This window comes from Schistocerca piceifrons, chromosome 3 (genome assembly GCF_021461385.2).
Source record: "Schistocerca piceifrons isolate TAMUIC-IGC-003096 chromosome 3, iqSchPice1.1, whole genome shotgun sequence".
In the NCBI taxonomy this organism is placed as follows: Eukaryota; Metazoa; Arthropoda; class Insecta; order Orthoptera; family Acrididae; genus Schistocerca; species Schistocerca piceifrons.
This window is the reverse complement of record NC_060140.1, coordinates 216,925,151-216,950,475: the sequence shown is the minus strand read 5'-3', so window position 1 is coordinate 216,950,475 and position 25,325 is coordinate 216,925,151. Positions and strand designations below refer to the sequence as shown.

Genomic DNA, 25,325 nt, shown 5'->3' with positions numbered 1-25,325 from the left:
GAGCTAGTCTTCCTTTGGCTCAGAACATTAGGACAAAAACCGATTGTGTAATTTTGGTTTGGATCAATCATTAAGTTTTTCTTAATTACTCAGATTACTGTCAAACAGTTAAATATTTTTTTCCACTGATCAATTTGGCACCCTACTTGACCACTCAGTTTTAACCACATTTGTCCATTTTTCACTCTTCATTTGCCTATGAAAATCCAAACAAAATTCCATTGTGTAATTTATAGGGAGTTTTGTTTTCGCTCCTCTCAAACATTTGACAAAAAATTAAATAATACAAATTTACAATGAGCAAGTGACCACATGTCCTATCCTTATAAAAAGACATACCCTGTGTGTGTATGATGACAAACCATGTATCATTGTAAGATGATGCATGCATGAATAATTATATGAATAATTCACAGAAACAGTTGATAAGTTCTTGTATTTCAAGTAATTGAAGACAGCAACTATATGGACACAAAAAATAGACATAATAGTAAAAGTATGGTGTGCATTTGGTAAACCAAACAAGTTTTCAAATGTGAAAACCAAGAACTGAAGACTTCTCACTGGGCAATCAAGAAATGTATGCTCAGATTTACTAGGAGTGTCATAAATACAAATATGTGGACCAGGAAATGTAGTGGCATGGAAGGTATAATTATGAATGTAATGAAGATGGGTGAGATATTTAGCGAACTAAGCGGTTGTCAGAGGGATCACAAAAGTTTTTTGTTACATTCCAAAAGATAGTAAATTTCGAGTTGATGACATTACAAAACATGCATGAGTAATATGGAGATATAGATGAGGCCCACAACTTGTGATAAAGTCAATGGTGAGATTTACTCAGCATTAGATGTCAAATGGTTGTGATGATGATGACAGTGCTATGACAAATCAGTTAAGTTTTAATCTCTGTACTTGCTCCATGACTTTTAATCTAAACCTTGATCTGAAAGTTGTTTTATTTATCTGTTATATTGTATTAACTGTCTTCATGTATCTTACAATCCTAGTTGATGAGTATGTAATTTTGGATTCTTCTTGTGGCTGTATTAAATTATTGTCTATTCTGAAAAACTGTTTTTTTTTTTTTTTTTTTTTTTTTTTTTTTTTTTTTTTTTTTTTTTTTTTTTTTTTTTTTTGTGGGTGTAAAATCTGGCTATTCCACTCTCCACTCTGTGAAATAATATCATTTAATATATTACTTATATCTGGATTTTTTAGCACAGTGTGGATACTATATAAACAAGAACTATTCATACACAATACCTGCATTTCTCAAAAGCACTTAGTATAAAACAAAGTACATTATGTTTGTGGAGGAACTGCTCTATGGGTTGCATCATTATGAGTAAAAAGAACTGTCATAGAAGGCAGTTTCTGAAACTATTCATCTACAATGAAATAAACAACGAAGGGTGGTGGTGCTGAAGTTACAATGTAAGTCCACATATGGGAGTCGCAAAGTTCAAATTTTCATCTGACTAATTTAATTTAAGTACAACAAAAAGACTCTCACAATTAAAGTGTGTGAGTGTCATTTCAACTGCTTGAGACTCCAGTCATGTGTGTGTGTGTGTGTGTGTGTGTGTGTGTGTGTGTGTGTGTGTGTGTGTGTGTGTATCTATTGTTGATGAAGGCCAATGGCTGAAAGCTTTAACTATAAGAGTCTTTTTTTTTGTGCCTATCTGCAACTCAACATCTCTACTATATGGTGAGTGGCTACTTTCCTTCTCATAATATTGTTACATTCCATCCTGGATTTTCCATTGTTTAATTTAAGTTTCCAATATGACAGGATATTTTACATATGACAGAATAGGTCCCTAAAAAGGCCAAGACTGCTTCTTTTTTAATTCTTTTCCAAGTTAAAATGCATTCCATCTCTAACGATTTCGATTTTTTTTTAGACTCGTTTGTTGCAGTTCTCAATGTTGGCTAACATTGTGAATGTCTCTTAATCTCTGCAGAAGTACTGTAGCCCACATTCTTTTGAACCTCTTAATGGTAGTCTCCATCTACAATTTTTACCCTGCACACTTCCCCCCTCCACTACCGACTTAACAATCCCTTAATGGCTGAGGATAATCAAGATGTATCACAAATTTCTTTTCTTCATGATTCATTAAGTACCTTTTCATTAGTCATCTCATCTAGCCATCTAATCTTCAGCAGTCTTTTGTAGCACCACATGTGGGTATTGCTCTGTTACTGGACACTTTCCCCTCCAGTAATTTCAGTAAAATGCACTCCCAAATTTTTGGTGAAAGAAGACTAATTCTTCTCTTTATTTTTTTTTTTTTGTTTTGTTTTAGAAAGTGCAGTATGAAATATATTTAACAATTAGAGCAATAACATAGTATTTTTTACTATTGTCTTCCACAGAATTTAATCATAGAATTATATTGAAAATTAACTTAAGATGTGATTACATGATCAATATCTCTTTACCAATACAGTAGTCAATAGTGTATCAAAAATATCTGCAGATCATCATAGTAAATTCTAAGTATACGTCCAAAAACTATAAACAAAACTGTCCATAGGAAACCATTCCACTAGTCAACAAATGCTTAGAGAAATCACTGGGACATACAATGCTAAAAACCAACAAATCCCACAGTTTTGGCAAAGGATAAGCTGTTATGATTCTTCCTTCAGTCAGTGGTACTGATTTTTCCTTGTTCCTTTTTCATGGCTCTCATCTTAATTTTTCTGAATATACTTGGGGTGTTGACATGGGAAAGCATGTAAATTAAAAAAGCTACCTTTTACTGGAGAAGCACAAAATGTTTGTAAGAGAGTTAAAAACAAGTTTGTTTATAAAAACTGGGGGGAAAGGGGATGGGGACACACATATACAACTAATGTGAAGCAAAGAAACTGAAATAATACTAAGACTTAAAGAAGTGCATTGTGTTAACAATACTTATTTTTTTGGATGGGGTCCATCTTTGGCAAAACACAATTTTGTTTTATATCCCAAACATGTTTCACTGCAGTTGCAGCATCATCAGCAGGTTTTATTTTATGGCTGCTGAACATAAAGAATGTTCTGTTTGTACGTACGTAAAATTGAAGTTTCAAATTTGTGAAGAACACATGAAATTATGTACTCATACTTTTTTACCTAAGTAAAATGTTAGTTTTTAAAATTGTAGTGACAAATTTTGAAGAACACATAAAGTTATGTATTCATACCTTTTTACCATAGTAAAAAGAAAATTCTTTATGTTTAACATCCATAAAATAAAAGCCCACTGATGATGCTGCAACTGCAGTGAAACATGTTTGGGATACAAAACAAAACTGTGTTTTGCTAAAGGTGGACCCGATCCAAAAACGTAAGTATTGTTGAAGGAAACAAGGACAAAAGAGCTTCAACCTCAAGATGTGTTAACAATAAAAAGTTGAATATAAATCAGCTCTAATAAGTTTTAAATTCATTTTCTTTGTAAAATGAGTGATGTTTTTCATATAAAAACTGTACCACAGAAAAATTTTCTGTTTACATTCACTAATTTAAGTTCTGGTTTCAAGAGGTAGATGAGGTCTCATCTCAAAGATGGTGTCCAGGAAATGTCCTCTCTTCATAATATTGGCCCTACTCCAGGAGGGAAAATCAGTTTTTGATAACCAAGAGAAAATACTGACTTTGAAGGTCATTGTGTTTAGTTTGCTTTTGCCAAATGACGGAAATCTTCATGTTGCATGAAGACAACATTGAATGATTGAATGTGCTCTGCTTGACTAACATCTGTCTTCCAAAAGGATGAGATTCAGAGTCATATCCTTGCAGCCATCTCTTTTTTTACTGTCACATTGGGGATTAGAGAAATAATAATTTTTTTTTATTTTACAATGTTTGCTTCCAAAACTCATAATACAGCTTACATTCATAAAGTTGTTTGGTGTCTCAAGACTTGTAAGTGATCAAACAGAAGCTGTTAATAACAACAATAATGATGATGATGACAATGATAATAATAATAATAATAATAATAATAACAAAAAATGCTGTTGATAGTGTGGCAATAGTGAAAAGTATGAAGGTTACTCTTGCCCTGTGAGATTGTCATCCTGTGATGTGGGGTTGCTGTCAAACTTGTCACTAATTCCACCTTTGGACAGTAGGAACTTTACTATTTCATCTACAGACTTACTAGATTTGCTGTATCATTTCCATTGATCCATATTACGTTATTCACAAAAAAAAATCATTTTTTTAATTTTTTTGGTGACTTTCATGCTTTCCCCATGTGAATGTCTCAGTTAACTCTCTTTACCATACTGACATGGTTACATGCATGCCACCCGTCTGTCCAGCTTATTATGGTGTCGTAATGGATCTGTCCAGTCTTTCTAAATGAGTACAATTATTGTTCCCAGGAGACAGTCACACATGATAAACTCAAAGCTAAAAAGTGAATCTTTGTAATTTTGTGCATCTTGCATATAACCTACCAAGAAATTATTTCTTGGACTGATATTTTTTATTACAAAGCTAATGACAAGTGAACAATTACCACCACTGTAACAATTAAAGTAACATGACAAAGATGTAACAGCATCAGTTTTGTTACCTGTGCCGCAACTGTGACTGCCACTGGAATGCGGATCCAGCCTCCACTTTGGATTGTATCAATTTTGCTACAACATCCCGAGAGTGAACATCAATTGTGCAGATGGTCATTATCTTTTGTCGATCCTGTTTTGTCAGTTCTCCAAGCAGTAATGAAATTAAAGTGCTTAGTTGCTGAATCTGTTAAAACAATAAAGATAACATGATGCACAAAATAAGAATGTCTTTATATCAGAAATTATCCCCTTAAATTCTAAGGAAAGTGCACTGAAAACTTTTATTGCACTCCCAAACTTAATCTTTGAATAAAAAATTTAAATAAGACTACTTTGTGTGTCCAAAAGACAAATGCAGTGCTGCTCAAGCAATAAAATGCTGTATCTATGGACAAGACAACATTAGCAAGTTAGATGACCAAATTTCTTCTTCTGCTTTGTCTTTTTACCATTTCTTTATGCAGTCATAATTGTCATATACGCTTTGGCAATGTTAGTGGCAGCTATAATAATAATAATAATAATAATAATAATAATAATAATAATAATTTTATTGTCATTCGGCCATTACAGCAATAGACAACGTCATATACATACTAAAATACAATTAATAGTTTGAAAGAAACAACAGGTTTCTTGTTAACATTATAGTATTATATTACAGTTGATAAATTCTCTTATGTCATAGAATGGGTGGAGGACTAGCCAGTCATGAATTGTTTGTTTGAATAATTGTTCAGGTAATTTTTGAACAGATTGAGGAAGTTTATTAAATAATTTGTACCCCATGATTTCGTAGCTGTTGAGTGACTTTGACAACCTGTGGTAAGGAATATAGAGGCACCTATTCCTTCTTGTATTGTGGCTGTGTACATTTTCTCTGGTTTTTGTTTCTGGTAATTTCTTCTTCGTATAAATTAGAACATAGTATATGTACAAGTTTATAACAGTCATGATTTTCTGTTCACAGAACAATGGTTTACAGTGTGCCTTATATGCAGAACCAGTGATTATCCTAATAGCTTTTTTTTTGCAGTATTAATATGTCGTGTACACAGCTAGAGTTCCCCCACAAAATAATTCCATATGTTATTATACTCTGAAAGAATGAAAAATAGGATGTTCTAACATATTTTTCAGGAACACAATCCATAAGTCGCCTTAACAGGTAAATAACTCTAGACAATTTACCACTAATATATTGTACATGTTGACCCCAAGATAATTTATCATCAATGTATACCCCCAAAAATTTGACATAACTTGGATCGTCTGACAGAAACTTGTCTCTAAGACTACAGACCATCTGCTGTGTTTTGTTTTCATTCAGCAGGAATCCATTTGCCTTGAACCAATAGGATGCTTGGTCAATTGTCTTTGCTGCACAAGTTTTAAGGCTATTGAAATCCTCACTAGCATGAAGAAATGTTGTATCATCTGCATACAACACAGTGGTGGACTTGATAAATGACGGCAGATCATTTATCATTATCAGGAACAAAAAGGGGCCCAGCACAGATCCCTGCGGAACACCTACCTTGACTTGCTCTATACTCGACATTTCTCTCCCTACACAAACAACTTGCTTACGATTCTGAAGATATGATTTCGTTAATTTAAGGCTGTTATGTCTAATGCCCTAGAATTCCAGTTTTTCTAGGAGTGGCTTATGCTTTACACAGTCAAAAGCTTTGCTTAGATCACAAAATGTGAGTTGAGCATAGCCCTTATCCTCAAACACTTGATGTAAGTATTTGACTACAAAGTCTATAGCATCCACAGTAGACAACTTTTTCCTAAAACCATACTGAGATTCACTAATTATTCCTAATTTTTCAAAATAGACAGATAGCTGTTGGTAAATTACACATTCCAGTATTTTAGAAAAAGCTGGGACTATGGAGATTGGTCTGTAACTGCAAGGTGAGTCCATATCTCCCTTTTTATATATTGGAATTACCCTAGCCACTTTGAGTTCTTCGGGAAAATATCCTTCAGATATGCATTTATTTATACAGAATGTTAAGGGGTACACAATATAGTCTATTACTTTCTTTAGTAAATTACAGGATATGTCGTATATATCTACACTGTCTGAAGATTTCATCCGTTTTACAATGCTTAGGACATGACTAGGTGAGACCTCGGAGAACATAAACGTACCTGTGTCTGTTGGTGTTCTGCAAACATTTTTAGAAAGTAACTCTGATGAATTGGTATCAGGTTTGATTATAGTATTTCCTACATTTTCAGCGGATTTAATAAAGAAATCATTGAATTTTTGGGGACTTATATTAATTTTTTTGCTTCTTACATCTTTAGCAACACCATTTATTAATTTCCATGCAGCTTTGCACTTATTTGTGGAATTATCAATGGTATTGAAATTATGTGCTTTTTTGGCTTCCACGATGGCTTTTTTATACTCATTCCTGCATTTTATGTAGGCTAATCTGGCATGTTCTGTTTTCTGATTGCTACATATATTGTGCAACACCATAACTTGGTTTTTCATACTTGATAATTGTTTAGTGAACCATGAATTTTGTCTGTTTGTAGCCCTGTTTGTAAAGCCTTTGTCAGTTAATTTGCATTTCTTTATGGGGATATTGTCATTAAATTGTGTCAGAAATGTTTTAAAAAATCTCTCAAATAATAGTTTCCCTGACAAATCAGCACTAAGACTATAACTTGTGTCACCATGACATTGGTTGAACCAGTCTCTCTCAGCAAGGGACTTACAGAGCTGAACAATTTTGTCATCTGTGACAGGCCTGGTGATTATAACTTTTGGGACAGGCTTAGGAATATTACTATTATCAATACAGAACCTACTTGTATAGTTTAAAGATACAGAGTCATGATCTGAAAATGGAAACGCTGTAACAGCACATGATTCTTCTGTAGTTTTAAAGTTGACAAAAATATTGTCAAGACATGCTTTATCACTTGTGGGCCTGTTATTGATTGAGTGCAAATTGCACTGTCTTAAAAGGTTTTTCAACTCAGTCACAGTACGTTTATGTGTTGTTATATCAAAATCTGCATTCAGATCACCACCAATTACTATGTCATAATGCAACCATCTGGTCCCTCTTAGTACATCTAACAGCATGTCCAATTTTTTCTAGAAATACATTGATGATACCCTTAGGTGACCTGTAAAGGGATACTATTACTAACTTAAGACTGTCCATAACTATACCAGTGGCTTCAAAGTTCTGTTCCTCACATAAATAATCGAGGTCCAACTTAACAATGGAGCAACTGAATGACTGATTAATATATATTGCCACACCACCTCTTATATGCAGTATTCTACAGTAACTATTTGCTACATTATAGTTATCAAGTTTGATAACTGTAAGTACACTCTCAGTAACCCAATGTTCACTCAGACAGAAAATATCAAATTTGTTATCTAGTCCAAAACTGTTTACAATAAATTCTTTATCTATTAGTCCTTGAACATTCAGATACCAAATTTTAAGATCATAATTGTTGTTTATTTTAGACTGAACGTTTTGGTGAGGTGATGTGAAATTTGTTACACTACTTATCTCCTGGGCTGCTTCATCCTGCTGCCTTCCACTAAAAAATCATTTTGACGGACAGGAGGTGCTGTTTTCCGTCTACACGTAACACTTGATGCTGCTTCTCCTGCTGCAATTCTCATTTCTCCTTTTAGAGGCACTATAGTTACTGTTGCTGGTGAAACTTCTGCTGTTGATGCTACTGTTACTTCCTTTTCCACTGCTGCTACTGATAATGCCACTGGTGACTGTGACGCTTTACATGTTTGCACAGTTGTAATTTTTTCATCATAGGGTGTATCTGCAGATGTTTCTTCCTCATATGCTGTTGGTGCACTTTTCTTTTCTGTTGTCATTGGCAGAAAACCTGTTGCAGGTAGTGCTATTTTTACATAGGCACCCACTCCTGCTGTCTTTATCACCTGGAGAATTTCTTTCGCCAGCACTTTCTTGCCTAGGTTGTTTCTGTGCAGTCCATGTCTGGTAAAATGCTCTCTTACTGAACTCGTTGCTTCAATGAAAGTTGTGTGCACAAAACCGCTACAAATCTTCCTGAATTTCCGATTTGTCGCGATGATTTCTTTGTTTACACACGAGTCTTCCGTTAAGTCGTGTCTGTAGGGAATGTTTACAACAAATACCTTCGCCTGTGAAATTTTTCCTAGCGATTCTTTCAGTGTTCTTACAGCAAAGCTGCTTTCATTTTTATAGACATCGTTTCCCCCTTCGATTATGACACAGTTGACGTCGCTTTTCATGGAACTTTCACAGTTTTTCAGCACTTCTCGTAGAGGAGCACCAGGTTTCGAAATTCCAATCACTTTATATTCAGACTGCATATCAGACATGATTGTAGCCAGTCCCTTGCCATGACTCGTCGATAATATGTATATTTCTTCCTTCTTCTTCTCTGTTTCCTTTTTTGTCTCATGTTCAGTTTTATTACAAGTTGCTCTCACACGATTTTTTCGTTTAATAGTATTTGATGGTAACGTGTTTCTGCTGGCACTTTTTTGTTCAACAGATCTTTCCGAGCAGTTACCTGTTACACTGAGATTTTTTGTCCGTGATTCTGAGCTGTTTGAACTTAGAACATCGTATTTATTCATTAGTGGAACACGAAAAACATTGGTATTTAAGACAGGTCGAGAGATTTTCTTAGGCCTAGTATATACACACTCTCGTTTGCCTGTTTGCGTATCTGTGGGAAGGTCCATATGGTCGATCAAACTTTTCAGCATTTCTTCATATTGTCTAGCTTTACTTAAGTCACTTTGCAGTTCTTCCCTCACACTTATTTCGAGTCCAGCGTTGCACATTTCAAATGCAGTTTCAAGACCGTTGCACTCAGTTCCACAGTCACATGTAGGCCTATGTTGACCGAGATTTGCTTCCACGAAACAACAAGAATGATACCATTTATGCGCCACTACACATATTTTAACACCTTTTATCACTTTTTTTGCACATGGCATACAATTCACTGACGGTAATTTACCGATATTCACGGAGCGATTTGCCACTACATTCATATACGCCGCCATCTTGGATGAGCTTCCTGATTCCACACTCCCATCAAAATGTTTCTGTATACCCTCATATTCTGTGTACCCCATCTTTCTGCATCTAGAGGAGGAGGAGGATATTAGTGTTTAATGTCCCGTCGACAACGAGGTCATTAGAGACGGAGCGCAAGCTCGGGTGAGTGAAGCATGGGGAAGGAAATCGGCCGTGCCCTTTCAAAGGAGCCATCCCGGCATTTGCCTGAAGCGATTTAGGGAAATCACGGAAAACCTAAATCAGGATGGCCGGAGATGGGATTGAACCGTGGTCCTCCCGAATGCGAGTCCAGTGTGCTAACCACTGCGCCACCTCGCTCGGTGCATCTAGAGGTGGATACCTTACCCCATCTGTCTTTACCTAGAGTAAAGCACATGGTCAAGTGTGAGAACATTTTCTAGATGTTTGCATATCATGTATCTGAGGTGGGATATAGGAACCAGCCCAGCATTTACTTTTTTAATGCACTCAGTTATCCAGGTAGATAAATTTAGACGACCAAATGATGATAATAAAACATCTTAAGGTAGGTATCATTAACTAAAGATGTATTGTATCATCCAGTACGATAAATAATGATTTAACTGCATTATTTAGAAAAAAAATTAGTAGAACAGTGGAGTGAAGTTAATTAAGCAGAAATTGCAGATGATAAGAATTTTGATTTTCTCTTAAATTCTTTGCTGCAACACTTTTAATTTAAATGTATCTTAAAAGAGGAATGAATTGGAGAGAAAATGGGATTAACACCTAAATCAAAGTAATGTTCAACAAGAATATGTTATTCAATCCAAACAATTAGTTATAATTAAGAAATGAAATTTGAGATTGTGCAATCATAAATCATAAAGGATGCACCATGCAAAGAAAATGAACAAAGAAAAAAAAAGGATCAAACTGATCTGTAGTATTATTAAAAAGAGAAAAAATTGTGAATTATTGAAATTTCTTAGCAAGTAGTTACTAAGTATTTATTTCCCAGCAGACTGAAATATAATCAATGAAAGTAGAGATAACTGAATAACATATAATTGAGGACTCATCTTCCTTCTTCCACCACTTTTAAAAATGTGATAGTCTATGACAAACTACAAATTTTGAACACAAACATCTTTTAAATAATTTCTCTGCTTGGCTTCTGCCAAATCTTGTCTACACAGAAAACAACATTAAAATTTAGTGTCACTAGGTGCTGGTAAACAAAATATATTCTCATAGTATTTTCTGTGATGTCAAGAGCTTTCATAAAGGACATGACAAAATTTTGTTAGGGAACTGATGAGTTATAGTATTAAGGATACGTTCTGATCTGGATAAAGTCTCAGTTCAATATTTAGGAATGAAACAAAATTTACAGATGTTCTACTGCATTTCTTTAATAATTTAGAACAGACTAAACCACCTCATATTTCGATGCAATACCTGAAAACTGACACCAAATTTCAAGTGTTTCTATATGCATTTGTTGTAATGGTTAACAAGGAACAAATGTATTGAATAAGTAATCGAGCATTGTCTTCCGTCAGGCACTGACAGAAAATCAAAAAGTAACTTGCAGTACCAGAATTACATTACTAAATATGTAGTAGTGTTATTATTTTTTGTTTGTCTCTCTATACAATAATAATGAATTGATGTAATAGAAGGACTAGATCTGTAACTAGTAAAAAAGTCAAAGTATAAATAGTAACTTAATGTTCTTTCACTTTTTCTACATTCTTAAGCTGCCATTTCACTTTCTGAAGCAAATGTCTTCAATTTACAGAGCATTTCACAGTGCTGTAATTTGCAGTCACTTCTCTGACAAAATAATATGTTCAGATACTGACTGACAAAGAACCAAGTTTACTAATGCCACTTTCAAATGTGATTAGTTTATTTGTGTTAAACAGGAATCTTTCATAGAAGTGATAGGGTCGTCAATAATTTTCACAGTAATTGTGTGAAAGTACTACCAGGAAATCACCTTTGTCATACATTCTGTGTCTTTATCCTATATTAACTATAGGGATTGAAGTCTCTGATATTTTCCATTTCACATGTTTAATTTATGAAACACTTCATACAGAGCTAAAGTTAACAGTTACCTCAGCACATTAAGAAAGTGGCAAACATAGAAACATTTACCAAGCCACAGAGAGGATGACTATGGATTTAAATTTGTAAGATTTCAAATAAAATCTATGCTACCTAGCAATTAGATCACCTGTCACTGATGTCATAGATTGGCGTTTTGGTAGTGAATTGTTTTCAAATGTCACCAAGAATCAAATATGCACCTCCTAAATAACATAACTGATGTCTGGTCTGCAGAATGATGTTTGCTTTTCATAACTGCAATAAAATTTACTGACAGATCAAAATTTTGGACCCATATGAGACTGAATCCAGGCACTTAAAAAGTCAAGAAATTTCATTACAATATACAGTCTACAAGCATGTGTAAAATTTAGTCCGGGAATAAACCTGAGCCACTGTCTATCATATTTTTCTCCCAAAGATGCTAGTTAAGCTCTGTATACAAGAGAATCTCTTTGGAATTTGGGAAAGAGGGGTGAGATACCACTGCTGGCAAACTGAATCTTTGTGGTGGACAATAATTCAGACTCATAAACAGTCTTTAACTGTGTCTGTATGTCTCTCATCAATAAATTGGTTTCCTCTCTCAGTTTCATTTGTTTATCATTATTTACATTATACTGGCCCACAACTACACGGAGTGAACTGTATGTAATCATCAGTACAAAGGGACTCTGTTCTGTCTTCAAGGTATGCTAATCCTAGAGCCTCATGGGTGTACATCTGTAAAGTTTTGAAGAGCATAATGAAATTGCAGTTAGAAACAGAATACACAACATGACATGACCGAAAAAGTATTGGTGCCCACTGCAACATCTATCAAGTTGGAAACCAATAAAGCACTTTCCTTATTTAGGTTTCGAGTTATCCTAATCCAATATCCAAAGTAGGTAAGATATCTTTTAATTCACAGCTTTAGCTTACCTGTTTTTTCTGGTAGTCCTTTAAAGCATTTTCATAGCCCTCCTCAAGGGTCGCAAATGCTAGATTAACTTCTGTACACCACCAGATTTGCGTACCACAAAGTGAAACTTGTGCAGGAAAATCAAACAGCCACTGATCACGTGGTTTTTCTTCATAAAGTACCACCCCTTCACCAAAGTAATGTCGGATAGATACACGCATGGCTGCCTGCAGTCTGTTTAGCCATTGTTCAACCTAAAAGAGTTACTTGTTATTTTATATGTTGTGAGACCAAAATTTATATTTTGAAAATATTACTCAAAAAAGAGTTCATATGCTTCTTAATGAATATGGGGAGTATTTGTTCTATTGTCCTTAACTTCGCTATTAAAATGGGAGAATTCATAGGATTCAATTGGATAATATTCAGTTTTATGACTAACTTATACATCTTGATCTTCAACACTCCAAATCATTATACACTCCTGGAAATTGAAATAAGAACACCGTGAATTCATTGTCCCAGGAAGGGGAAACTTTATTGACACATTCCTGGGGTCAGATACATCACATGATCACACTGACAGAACCACAGGCACATAGACACAGGCAACAGAGCATGCACAATGTCGGCACTACTACAGTGTATATCCACCTTTCGCAGCAATGCAGGCTGCTATTCTCCCATGGAGACGATCGTAGAGATGCTGGATGTAGTCCTGTGGAACGGCTTGCCATGCCATTTCCACCTGGCGCCTCAGTTGGACCAGCGTTCGTGCTGGACGTGCAGACCGCGTGAGACGACGCTTCATCCAGTCCCAAACATGCTCAATGGGGGACAGATCCGGAGATCTTGCTGGCCAGGGTAGTTGACTTACACCTTCTAGAGCACGTTGGGTGGCACGGGATACATGCGGACGTGCATTGTCCTGTTGGAACAGCAAGTTCCCTTGCCGGTCTAGGAATGGTAGAACGATGGGTTCGATGACGGTTTGGATGTACCGTGCACTATTCAGTGTCCCCTCGACGATCACCAGTGTTGTACGGCCAGTGTAGGAGATCGCTCCCCACACCATGATGCCTGGTGTTGGCCCTGTGTGCCTCGGTCGTATGCAGTCCTGATTGTGGCGCTCACCTGCACGGCGCCAAACACGCATACGACCATCATTGGCACCAAGGCAGAAGCGACTCTCATCGCTGAAGACGACACGTCTCCATTCGTCCCTCCATTCACGCCTGTCGCGACACCGCTGGAGGCGGGCTGCACGATGTTGGGGCGTGAGCGGAAGACGGCCTAACGGTGTGCGGGACCGTAGCCCAGCTTCATGGAGACGGTTGCGAATGGTCCTCGCCGATACCCCAGGAGCAACAGTGTCCCTAATTTGCTGGGAAGTGGCGGTGCGGTCCTCTACGGCACTGCGTAGGATCCTACGGTCTTGGCGTGCATCCGTGCGTCGCTGCGGTCCGGTCCCAGGTCGACGGGCACGTGCACCTTCCGCCGACCACTGGCGACAACATCGATGTACTGTGGAGACCTCACGCCCCACGTGTTGAGCAATTCGGCGGTACGTCCACCCGGTCTCCCGCATGCCCACTTTACGCCCTCGCTCAAAGTCCGTCAACTGCACATACGGTTCACGTCCACGCTGTCGCGGCATGCTACCAGTGTTAAAGACTGCGATGGAGCTCCGTATGCCACGGCAAACTGGCTGACACTGACGGCGGCGGTGCACAAATGCTGCGCAGCTAGCGCCATTCGACGGCCAACACCGCGGTTCCTGGTGTGTCCGCTGTGTCGTGCGTGTGATCATTGCTTGTACAGCCCTCTCGCAGTGTCCGGAGCAAGTATGGTGGGTCTGACACACCGGTGTCAATGAGTTCTTTTTTCCATTTCCAGGAGTGTAGCACACTATTAATAAGAACAATAAGGAACATATGAATACTGGAGAAAATTTTTAAAATAATAAAAAAAAACACGAACAAATGAAATAAATAAAATAGTCTAACATTTAAAAGTCTAGAAACTGCTTAAAAGTATTGAGAAGATTTTGCTACTTTGACACTTCAAAGAATATTTATGAAATGTAATTAACATTTTTGATAAAATAATAAACATATCCAGCAATTATCTATTCTCTTCTCTATACATACAATCCAAGGCTTCAAATATCCATGTCTGTCTTGTCTGTTTCCTTACATAGTCTACCAATATTTTATGAGGCCATCATCAAGGTTGTTTCTAATCTAAAGAATTAGACAGTTAAAAGCCATGTGATGATAGGGCATAAATTATTTAATAAACTTTACTTGTACAAGACCTTTCTGCATGTATTTCATGCTGATTAGCTGCTCACCTATCTGTGATTTTAATTGATTTTTAATTGTAATATTATATTGTAATTTCAACAGCTGACATAAGCATTCTAATTCAGGCACATTAGGAATTTACGATTGAATACAAAAATCAGTTTCTTTTATAAAGGCCATGATTTTTTATGCATCTGTTCATTTCTGCCATTTGTTATCATGAGACATTTTCAGTTGCTATAGGTACATAAATCCACTCACTAATCCAATGACATTTATGCTATTCTTGTTAAGTCTGACTTTCTGATTTCTAACAAGTCAATAACATAGATTTTGGTCTTCAGTAAATAATTCTATATTTGCTCAGTTGGTTTTTCCCAAGCACTTTGTTGTGATGTGGTTATCTGTTCAAAGACTGGTTTGATGCATCTAGTCACACTAGTCTCTGCCTGCTATTGTAACCTATGCCCACTTGAATCTGCTTACTGAAATCAACCTTGGTCTCCCTCTGTCACTTTCAATACACCCGCCCTCTTCCCCCCATCACTAAACTGAAGATTTCCCGAAATTACTTTTCTCCCCTAATTTGGGATGACATCACTAAGCCTGGCAACTGGCTTAAAATACTACTTACTTGGTATTCATCGCTCAGGGAGATCTGCACTAGTTCACACATTCCCCTCCCATTACTACTCTCTAGCACTCCTTCTTGATCTTTCTAACTACCTGAGTACTACTAAAGTTGCATTTCTTTCGCACTCATGTCTCTGCGTTTCAGAACTCTTTTAGTTGTTTGCAGACTTTTTCCAACAGACTTCAAAGCAGTGAAGCTGTTAGAGATGTCTAGACTAAAGCTAGCAGAATTGTAGCATCTTTTGAACCTCTTGCCTGTTCTAGTAGCTTTAACTACAGTCCAGTTACATGCCTTATCCCTAACCTAACTAGTGCTAACTGCAGCTCACAAGTGTTCTAATACTGTTTGTGCTGCTGATGGATCAGATTTGAATTTTAAGATCAGTTGCTCTTTCTCCATAACCATGTAGGGGTAGGCACATCATCCACTAAGTCACGAGGTAGACAAAAGTGTGTGTTGACACCTATCAGCATGTCCAGGCCTCTCGCAAATAAACAACTTTTTTCAATCATTCTTAAAACAATTGCTGGCAATGGTTAATTTGTACTCTGTGTAAAATTCTATGTCATAGCTTCACTTTTCTTTACCTTTCTCCAGCCCATTTTTTTACAATACTTCCTTCCTCTCCTACTACTGAATTCCAAGTTTCCCATTTCAATTAATTTTCTGTCTCCCTTACTGTGCTAAATAATTCCTTACATCCCACAATACTTACATTTTTCAATCACTTTATCATACGTGTAACTAATGCACATTCATTCATGTGTTCCATATATCCCATTAAGAATAGGAACTTTCAGGGATGTGGAATGAGTCAGGGTACACATTAACAAAAGACAAGGAAATCATAGAAACTTAATCTATATATTGTATTAACAATGAACTATCACTATACTGCTTAATGACAGTCATGCTTATGCTAGCAAAATTTAATTAACTAATTAGCAGGAAAGCTGCTACTTGAATTTAAGTGTTTGTTCCCAGTTCTATTAGATAAATGCTATATATCTGCTATTGGCAACTTAATATTTACTTGATTGCAATACTTACCTACATATGTAAATACTGAGCCATATTTACAATATACTTGTCATGTGGTTTTACAATGTACTCTGCTACTTGCCATGCAGCTAAAAGAATTTTTCAATCCTTGACTCTAGATATTCAGATAATTTGCAAAAAGAATGGCTAGTGAGATATGTGTTTAATTTTCTTTGGACTGACACGGGTTCCCAATTTCTTACTTTATTGTCAGAATATTATTACTTTTTTTCTCGCACTGTGATTGTGCAAATCACAATTCAGAAGAATCTGATAGTATACAAGGTGACTCCCCTAAAACTTGCACCACAAATATTGCAGAAATGTAAAGTGCTATTAATGTGTAGTTTTCACAGAACAGATTGGTAATTAGGGGCTTACTTTGTTATTTAATTAACAGATTGTAATAATATTTAGAAAGTATATTTTCTGGGCTAACAGCACTTTTTTTATATGGAACAATGTCTACTGACATTAACAAACTAAAAGCAGGATAAGTTAGAATATCAGTGGTGTCTGTTTCAGGATTCTAGTGCGAGTCACTTACGAGATATTGTATTTTCAAAAGTTTTCACACTGACACTTGTTTGAGCCATTCAACCTGTGTAGTTGCTAAGTATGATGTTGTTATGTTTGCTTACAGTGTGTTCCTTGAGTGCACTGCAACTTTAGTAAGTTAGTGTGTGTCAGTCCAAGAAGTAGACTGTGAGTGGATGATGGCATTTACCGATGCAGAAAAAGCTGACATGCTCATGGTAATGGACAGTGTAGGAAGAATGCAGTTCATTTTTGTACAGTGTGTGCGGCAAGACATCCCAATGGACATAAACAATCTCAGCAATTATTTATCAGCCTCTTCAACCAGTGAAAGTGGTACTGTAACACGTACATAGGCAAGTGTCCTTCACATTTGCCATTGACAAATGTTCCATTCCTATGACATCTCTCTCCATTAAGAGTTGCACAGAAACAATTATGAGAATCATGTTAACTTCTGTACATGGGCATTAAGACAGGATTTTTGAGACATATCACATACCTTGTTTTGTGATAAAGCCAAATTTACCAATCATGCACTGGTGAAACATGCACTATTGGCCTGTTGACAATCTTCATTGGCTTCGTCAGGCGGAATGTCAGCATCCATGGAGTGTAAAAGTGTGAAGTAGGATAACAAACCATCAGCTCATAGGACCCTTTTTCATAGATGGACTACTGAATGCACAAAAGTATCATAGTCTCCTAAGAGGCCATCTTTCACAGATGCTAGAAGACTTCTCTCTGCAGACAAGGGACCTATGGTACAAGCATGATGGCTGTTCCGCTACAGTGCACCAAGTACTACAGAATGTGTTCACAAATTGTTTCCGAGTAATTAGACTGGATGCAGAGGACCTGTACCTTGGCTGGTCCATCCCCAGATTTGATGCCTGTAGATTTTTTTTTTCTGTGGGGAAAGCTGGAAGACACTGTCTACTACACCCAATGATATGCAATGACATATTACTGCAGCCTGTTCGGACATCTCTGCTCATATGCTTAGCACTTGTGCAGCAGTCATTCAATACCAGACCGGAGCATGTATTGCTGCTGCTGGTGGTCATTTTGGACACATCCTGTGATGGTCGACAGTCTTGTCACTGATCAGAATTCACATAACTAATGTATACACTTGTGTTGCTCTTTAATGTGTGGTACCACAGGTATTGTACAGGTACTAGTGTGGGAACTTTTCAAACTGTGATACCTCATAAACAACTTGTACTAGAATCATGCAACACACACCACTGACATTTTAATTTACACTACTTTCAGTTTGTTAATGTCAACAGGTGTTGTTCCATTTTAAAAAGTGTATGCTTGCACAAAAAAAAAAAAAAAAAAAAAAAAAAAAAAAAAAAAAAAAAAAAAAAAAAAAACACACTTTCTAAATATTATTACAATCTTTTTCCTGGCTAACAGCATGAGCCCGACTAGCAACCCATTCTGTGAAAATCACACATCAGTAGCACTTCCCATTTCTGCAATGCAAGCTTTAGTTTAGTCACCTCATATGTACACACACAGTACAACTCAGATTATCTGACCTTCGATTAACTGACTCCTTGGATTATCTGACCATGCCTCTTACCATCCATCTGCACTCCATGCAAAACAGCATCCCAGAATTACTGACCAATTTTACTCCTGTCACAACATGTGTCCACCTGAGTCATGCTCCTCAGGCATGCTTAGTTGACAAGACTACTGTACTGACAGACTGTTCACTTTACTGTACTCTTTAATCTGCTGCTGATCTGTGTGATCTGTAAGTTTATTATCATATCCCTTTTTAATTTTAAGGTTGCAGTGTAATTTTATTAATTTATTACAGTGTGACTGAGAAGTGTAAAGGAGTCTGAAAGTCCAAAAATGGCTACAAATCAGAAAAGGAAACATGATGTGTGCACAATCAAACAGCAACTAACTGTACTGCAAAGACTTGACAAAGGCGAGTTAGTTATTAAACTAGCTTCTGAAATGGATGTTGGAGTAACAACAATTAAGGTCTGGAAAAATAACAGAAAAGGTCTTGATGCTTTATCATTGACTCTAGATTATGAAAATGCATTAAAAAGTAGAAAAGCACTGACAAAAAATTTGTGAGCTCTTGGATGATGCTGTGTGTGTTTGACTTTGTAAGGAAAGATGTAAGGGGACTCAATTTTCAGGCCCTCTCATAAAAGTAAAAGCTTTTCAGTTTCGGGGAAAGGAGGAGGGGGGAGGAAAGCTGATAAATGAAATGAAATGTCATGTGGCGACGGCCTCCCAGCAGGTAGATCTGATAGCCTGGTGCAAAGTCTTTTGAGGTGACGCCACTTCACAAACTTGCATGTCGATGAGGATGAAATGATGATGAAGACAACACGAACACCCAGTCCCTGAGTGGAGAAAATCTCCAACCCAGTCAGTAATCGAACCCGGGCCCCCTGGCACAGCTGATAAATCATCAAGGCAAAATGCAAGTTGCTACTGCAGGTGAAAAACCTTTTGCTTTTGATGATGATACAGGTAGGGAATATGCTGAAAAATTTGGATAAATAACTGATGAATCATACAACATTGATAAGATGGGACTAAACTGTAAAATGCTCGCTCAAAAAACACTTGCCTTCCAGAATGAAACAATAACAGGCATCAAACAAGCAAAGGGCAGAACGACCATTTCAACATGCAGCAATAAAGTTGGTGACCATAAACTGCCATTTTTTATAATTGGTATATCTAACAAACCAAGAGCCTTCAAAAAATAAACATGTCAGTGCTTCCTGCTCAATGCAAAGCTCAAAAAAGTGCTTGAATATGTCATAATTTGTTTAAAGAATGGTTTTTTGATGCATTTGTTCTGGCTGCTCAAAAATGGCTGAAATCAAAAAACCTACCACTGAATGCTCTAGTATTTAATAGGCAATCCTCTAAAACTGAACTTCAACAAGGTGTCATAGAAGCTGTGTGTCCCCCCTCCCCCACATCTTCAACAATCCAAGCAATAGAGCTTGGTGTTAAGTGTGTAGTTAAAATGACATTATAAGAGGAAGGAGGTCAGTGCTTCTTTAGAGAAAACAGAAGAGCATTGTGATTGTTATGAAGTAAGGGAAAGCTTCAATGGAAAAATGGAAATGTCGTGTGGCTAGGGCCTCCCGTCGGGTAGACCGTTCGCCTAGTGCAGGTCTTTCGATTTGACGCCACTTCGGCGACCTGCGCGTCGATGGGGATGAAATGATGATGATTAGGACAACACAACACCCAGTCCCTGAGCGGAGAAAATTTCCGACCCCGCCGGGAATCGAACCCGGGCCCTTAGGATTGACAGTCTGTCACGCTGACCACTCAGCTACCAGGGCGGACAGCTTCAATGTAAAACACACAATTTACACAGTTACTAAAGCTTGCCAAGAGCCTAAGAAAACCACTCTTCAAAAGCCATGGAAAGAAGTCTGTCATAGCCTAAAACAAATCAAGAACTTTCAAAAATAATTAGTCACACCCTGCAGATTTAGTCACTCATTTGCAAACTCTTCAAATGATATCCAGCCTCCTAATGTAGAGGAATGGCTAGCTGAAAGCAATACTGCTGCTATTACCAATGAAGAACTCAATGATGATCAGATCATTGATCTTATTCTGCAACATTATAGAGTCATTTCTTGTCAACTCACCCAGGCCTCCCTGCTTGACCATCATATGTTTTGACAAAAATTTATGTGAACATTTGCACATGTCCCCAATGAACATTGGTAGAGTTTAATGTTCTTTGAAGCAATACTGGCTGAGATATGGTCACTTGTTTGTTTTGTGCCCAACTTCGATTCTAATTATTTAGCATTGTTAGTCCATGATGGACAATCAAGCACACTTTTAGTCAGCAAAGTCATAGTCTTTCTAATGAGCGTAGTTTGGAGGGTTTTATAGAACAGAGTTTTTTGCAAATTCAGGTTGAAAATATCACATTTTTTATCTTTTTAGAAAATCTTCAGCTTTGTACTTACATTGTTCAGTACTGGAAAGTGAAACATAAATGAAAATTTATATTTGAGAACCTTGTGTTGTTAGGTTACTAAAGGCCAAGCTTTAAGTGCTCATCATACCTTTAGTCCCTGAGATATAAGAAGTCAATCTTTGAAATTTCTTTGGGCACAATTTCTTCGAGTGATTTTGTCTAAAATTTTCCACCTGAATATGGTTCATAAAATTCTGCTCATTATTATTCTTAAGAGAATGCTTATAGTGCTACAAGGTGCCAAATTTCGTTTGTTTCAACAAAATATTGCAGGAGATAGAAGAGCTCAAAGCTGCCAGAAATTCAGGGTCACTCTGCACAATGTTACACATGGAGTCAAGCAAGAGACTATATCTCGGCAAGTACTGCTTTGACAAAAATCTAGCTTCACTAATGTTCACTGGGGAGGTGTGTAAATGTTCACAGAAAATTTCATGTAAATCCGTGGTGGCTGAGAAGGAAAATATTCTGAAATTACACAATTTGACAGGGAATGACACAACAGTGTTCAGCAAGAGGGAGATGATGATGATGAATAGGAAGAAGAGGAGAGGACCAGCCACTCTGCAGCAGTATTTGAGACTATACTCAAATATCTGGAACAAAAGCCAACGTGTCGGAAAGAACCGACACCACATATATATAATTAAGTTGAGGAGGGCCATTGATCTCTTAAGTGCAGATGCACAACAGGTTTGAACTCTTATAGAAATGGGCGAAATGCCTTGAATAATGACAATAATGGGCAAGGTGTTCTACATTAGTAGTGCGTGGATAGGCTGAGAATTTGGATCTGACAGGAGGAATGCTACAGTAGTCGAGGCAATTGTGATGACCACTGTGTATGGATGGCTTAGTGATCTGAGCATATGCCTAGTACCTAGGAGACCCAGGTTTGAATCCCAGTCTGGCCCAAATTTTCAAATTGCCCCATTCATTTAAATCAATTCTCACTCTCAGCCAATGTATGTAATTCTATTGTGTTAAAATTTGTATTTGCCAGGCCAGGGTGGTACTGTGAACTGCGTAATTATTTTTCAGTCAGATGGGGAAAATAATTCTCATATACAAAGTCCTTCAGAATATTGTGAAAGGGATTGCATCCACAACTGACAAAGCTGAGGGAGAGAGACATTTTGGTGAGGAAAGAGTGGCATGTTATCAGTGTAGAGGTAAACCTACAAAGCCTAAGCTTATACAAAATGCCTAAGAAAGACTGCAAAAATCTCAAAGAAACTAAAACAACAAACAACTATTTGTAAGTTTCAGCTGTGAATGAGATATATGTCCAATTATTCTCATTCAGTTTTAAGTGGTTCTATGGCAAAGACTATCACTCACACAACATGAATGTGATTTCATCTGATTTAAAAGTATAATGTTTCAAAGTTACATGCATTGTAGGAGAAAATGTCATCAAAATTGAACTTTTCTTACTTACTGGTCCTGTGCATTCACATATAGAATTAAACTCAACATATTCTCCATCCTTAGCAATCATTCCTTTAGCACGCTTTTCATCATTCCCTTGCTCATCCTTCGTAAATTTCAGATGTGCCATTGAATCAAATAGCTTTGTTAGATGCCTGTAATATATAATATTATTCAGATGACTGAGGAAGGATTGTTAATTAGTAGATGACAGATTAACTCTGGCATAAACTTTCTATTAATTTTCACTACACTTGGCAACATTGTGCATTTCACACTGAGAAAGACAATTAAAGAACACCTGCCAATAGGGAAAATAGTGTTTTGGTTTATTTTGTTTTACTTTAAAGACAAAAATAATATTTTTTTCTTTTATGTTTTATTCAGACAATTTCATTTATTTCTAAGTGAGTGATAAAAGCCAGGCATCAACTCGAACGCAGGCTCCATCAGTCAAGTCATCAAATCAGAGAGGTGTTTTATGTGTTTTTAGGTATCATCTTCCATGCTATTTTTCCAGTTTGTTGTTACTATTACTGTATGACACTTGCTTAGGATAGTTGCCAAATAAGTTTAGTTGTCAATGTCATAGAGGCTGAGCAGTCAAGCTTTCCATAACTAAGTAACTTTAGCTCGCATGGACCCACAGAAACTGTTCCTAGCAGCTGTAAAAATCTGTAATAATGGAGCATTTCGTGAGCTGCAGCCATCATAGTTAGATCACATTACACACATCTAATCTAATCTGAATTCGCTGTGCATATTGAGTGTACTGAGTTATGGTAATAAGCAGTGGTATCTGGAAAGTTGGTTCTGTGAACTAAAAAGAAATTTTAATTTTATGGCTTACACTAGAAAAAGTGACAAATGTGACTTGGTATTGAAAGTACTTAGTGAGAAATAGGTCTCAGCAGAGGTGCTATTGAAACTGATGGACTAATACCTGTTAGCTACAATTGTTCATCTGAAAAATAAAGTATAACCTCACAGAGCACATGACATACAGTACAAACAAAAATATTTATTTTCCTTTTTAAATGGTCTATGTAATATAAAGATAACATAATCAAATTTGTGTCATACCAATAATATACCTAAATAATTGCTTCAAGTATTGATGAACCTCATGGGCACAATATTTCAGCAAACACGCATACTGCCATACCCAAATGCACCTGGTTATGCAACGTGTCCAACTTTTAAAATGTTGTGCCCCCTGGAAACCAATATACAGCCAAATGCTGAAGAATTATGCTTTCCATGTACCCATATGTGCAACAAAAAATGTACCTTGTAAAATAATTGAGCAACAGCAATACTTTCATAAAATAAACCAACAATTTTAAAACTGTTGATACTATTTACCCCCGAACCAGCTTCCTGACTCATTGACATGCATATTTTCATTATTTAATGGCTTAATAACAGTAATATACAATACCTTGCAACAACTTTTGGCAAATTTCCATTAGACAAGATATCCAGCAGGTCAGCAGATGAAACGAAGTAGAACCTTGGGAACGCAAGTCTCTTTGTTTCCAGATATTCTGCTAATGCTTTTTCACAAAGTGTAAGTTCACGCTGAAGTTCCTCTAGTTGCTGAATAACACCCTCCTTATTAGTTGCTTCCACTACATTTGGTGTCTTTGCCATTTCCTCCATTAGTTTCTACAGGACCATAATTTACAAAAAAGAAATATCAGTAAAAATGCTGAGCAGTATGGGATTACTTCCACAATGTGTGCACATTAATAAGTCTTTAGTGCATCCTAAACTCAACAGCAAAAATGTATTTATGGAAAATAACTACCATACAGCTGGGTTGTTATAGTTTATAAGCTATTGTGTCAGCAAATACTAATTTGCATTAATTGAAACTTACTGAACCATTCACTTCCTCACAAACAATATCATGCTATTTGCACTGAACTCAACTACTGCACAAGTGAAAAACTGCACTGTGTTTATCTGTTGATAATATAATACAGTGTCAAGCCACATCATGATGAGTACCTGTTAACACCCAGATTAATTGCCATTTGCAGTACAAACAAATATTAGAACCCTAGCCAACTTACATTTGTGCCATAGAGAACACAGATGAGCTGAAAGTGATTTAATTTGGTGCTGATAGGGTTCCATAGACACACATTGTCTGTAAAGCATTTCGCAGCTGTACAGTGGTGCATGATGAGGACTCAGACTGTGAAAACACACTAATGTGTTCCCACAGATGTTCAATCAGGTTAAGATTCAAGTGTATTTAGTTCCAAGCAATTGATATGAAGTTTCAGTCATCCATTATGAGCCATCTGCAAATAATTCCAATTGTGTGGTAAGGCATATTATCTACATCTACATGATTACTCTGCTATTCACAATAAAGTGCCTGGCAGGGGTTCAATGAACCAGCTTCAAGCTGTCTCTCTACCGTTCCACTCTCGAATGGCGTGCAGGAAAAATGAGCACTTAAATTTTTCTGTGCGGGCCCTGATTTCTCTTATTTTATCATGATGATCATTTTTCCATACGTAGGTGAGTGCCAACAGAATGTTTTCACATCAGAGGAGAAAACTGGTGATTGAAATTTCATGAGAAGATCCCTTTGTGTTAATGATTGCCACTCTAATTCACATATCATGTCTGAGGCACTATCTCCCCTATTTCATGAGGAGAAAACTGGTGATTGAAATTTCATGAGAAGATCCCTTTGTGTTAA

At 36.8% G+C, this 25,325-nt stretch overlaps 1 protein-coding gene across 1 annotated transcript in view; it reads right to left on the bottom strand.

The window, feature by feature from the left end:
- LOC124787768 (dynein beta chain, ciliary-like) overlaps positions 1–25,325 on the bottom strand; it is an 834,683-nt gene that overhangs the window by 425,538 nt on the left and 383,820 nt on the right. Inside the window, exons 31-34 of the mRNA XM_047254657.1 lie at positions 24,048–24,274; positions 22,617–22,761; positions 12,675–12,908; positions 4,584–4,762 (exon numbers count right to left, since the gene is read on the bottom strand). Coding sequence (XP_047110613.1) covers positions 4,584–4,762; positions 12,675–12,908; positions 22,617–22,761; positions 24,048–24,274 — 785 coding nt within the window. The remainder of the gene's footprint in view (positions 1–4,583; positions 4,763–12,674; positions 12,909–22,616; positions 22,762–24,047; positions 24,275–25,325) is intronic.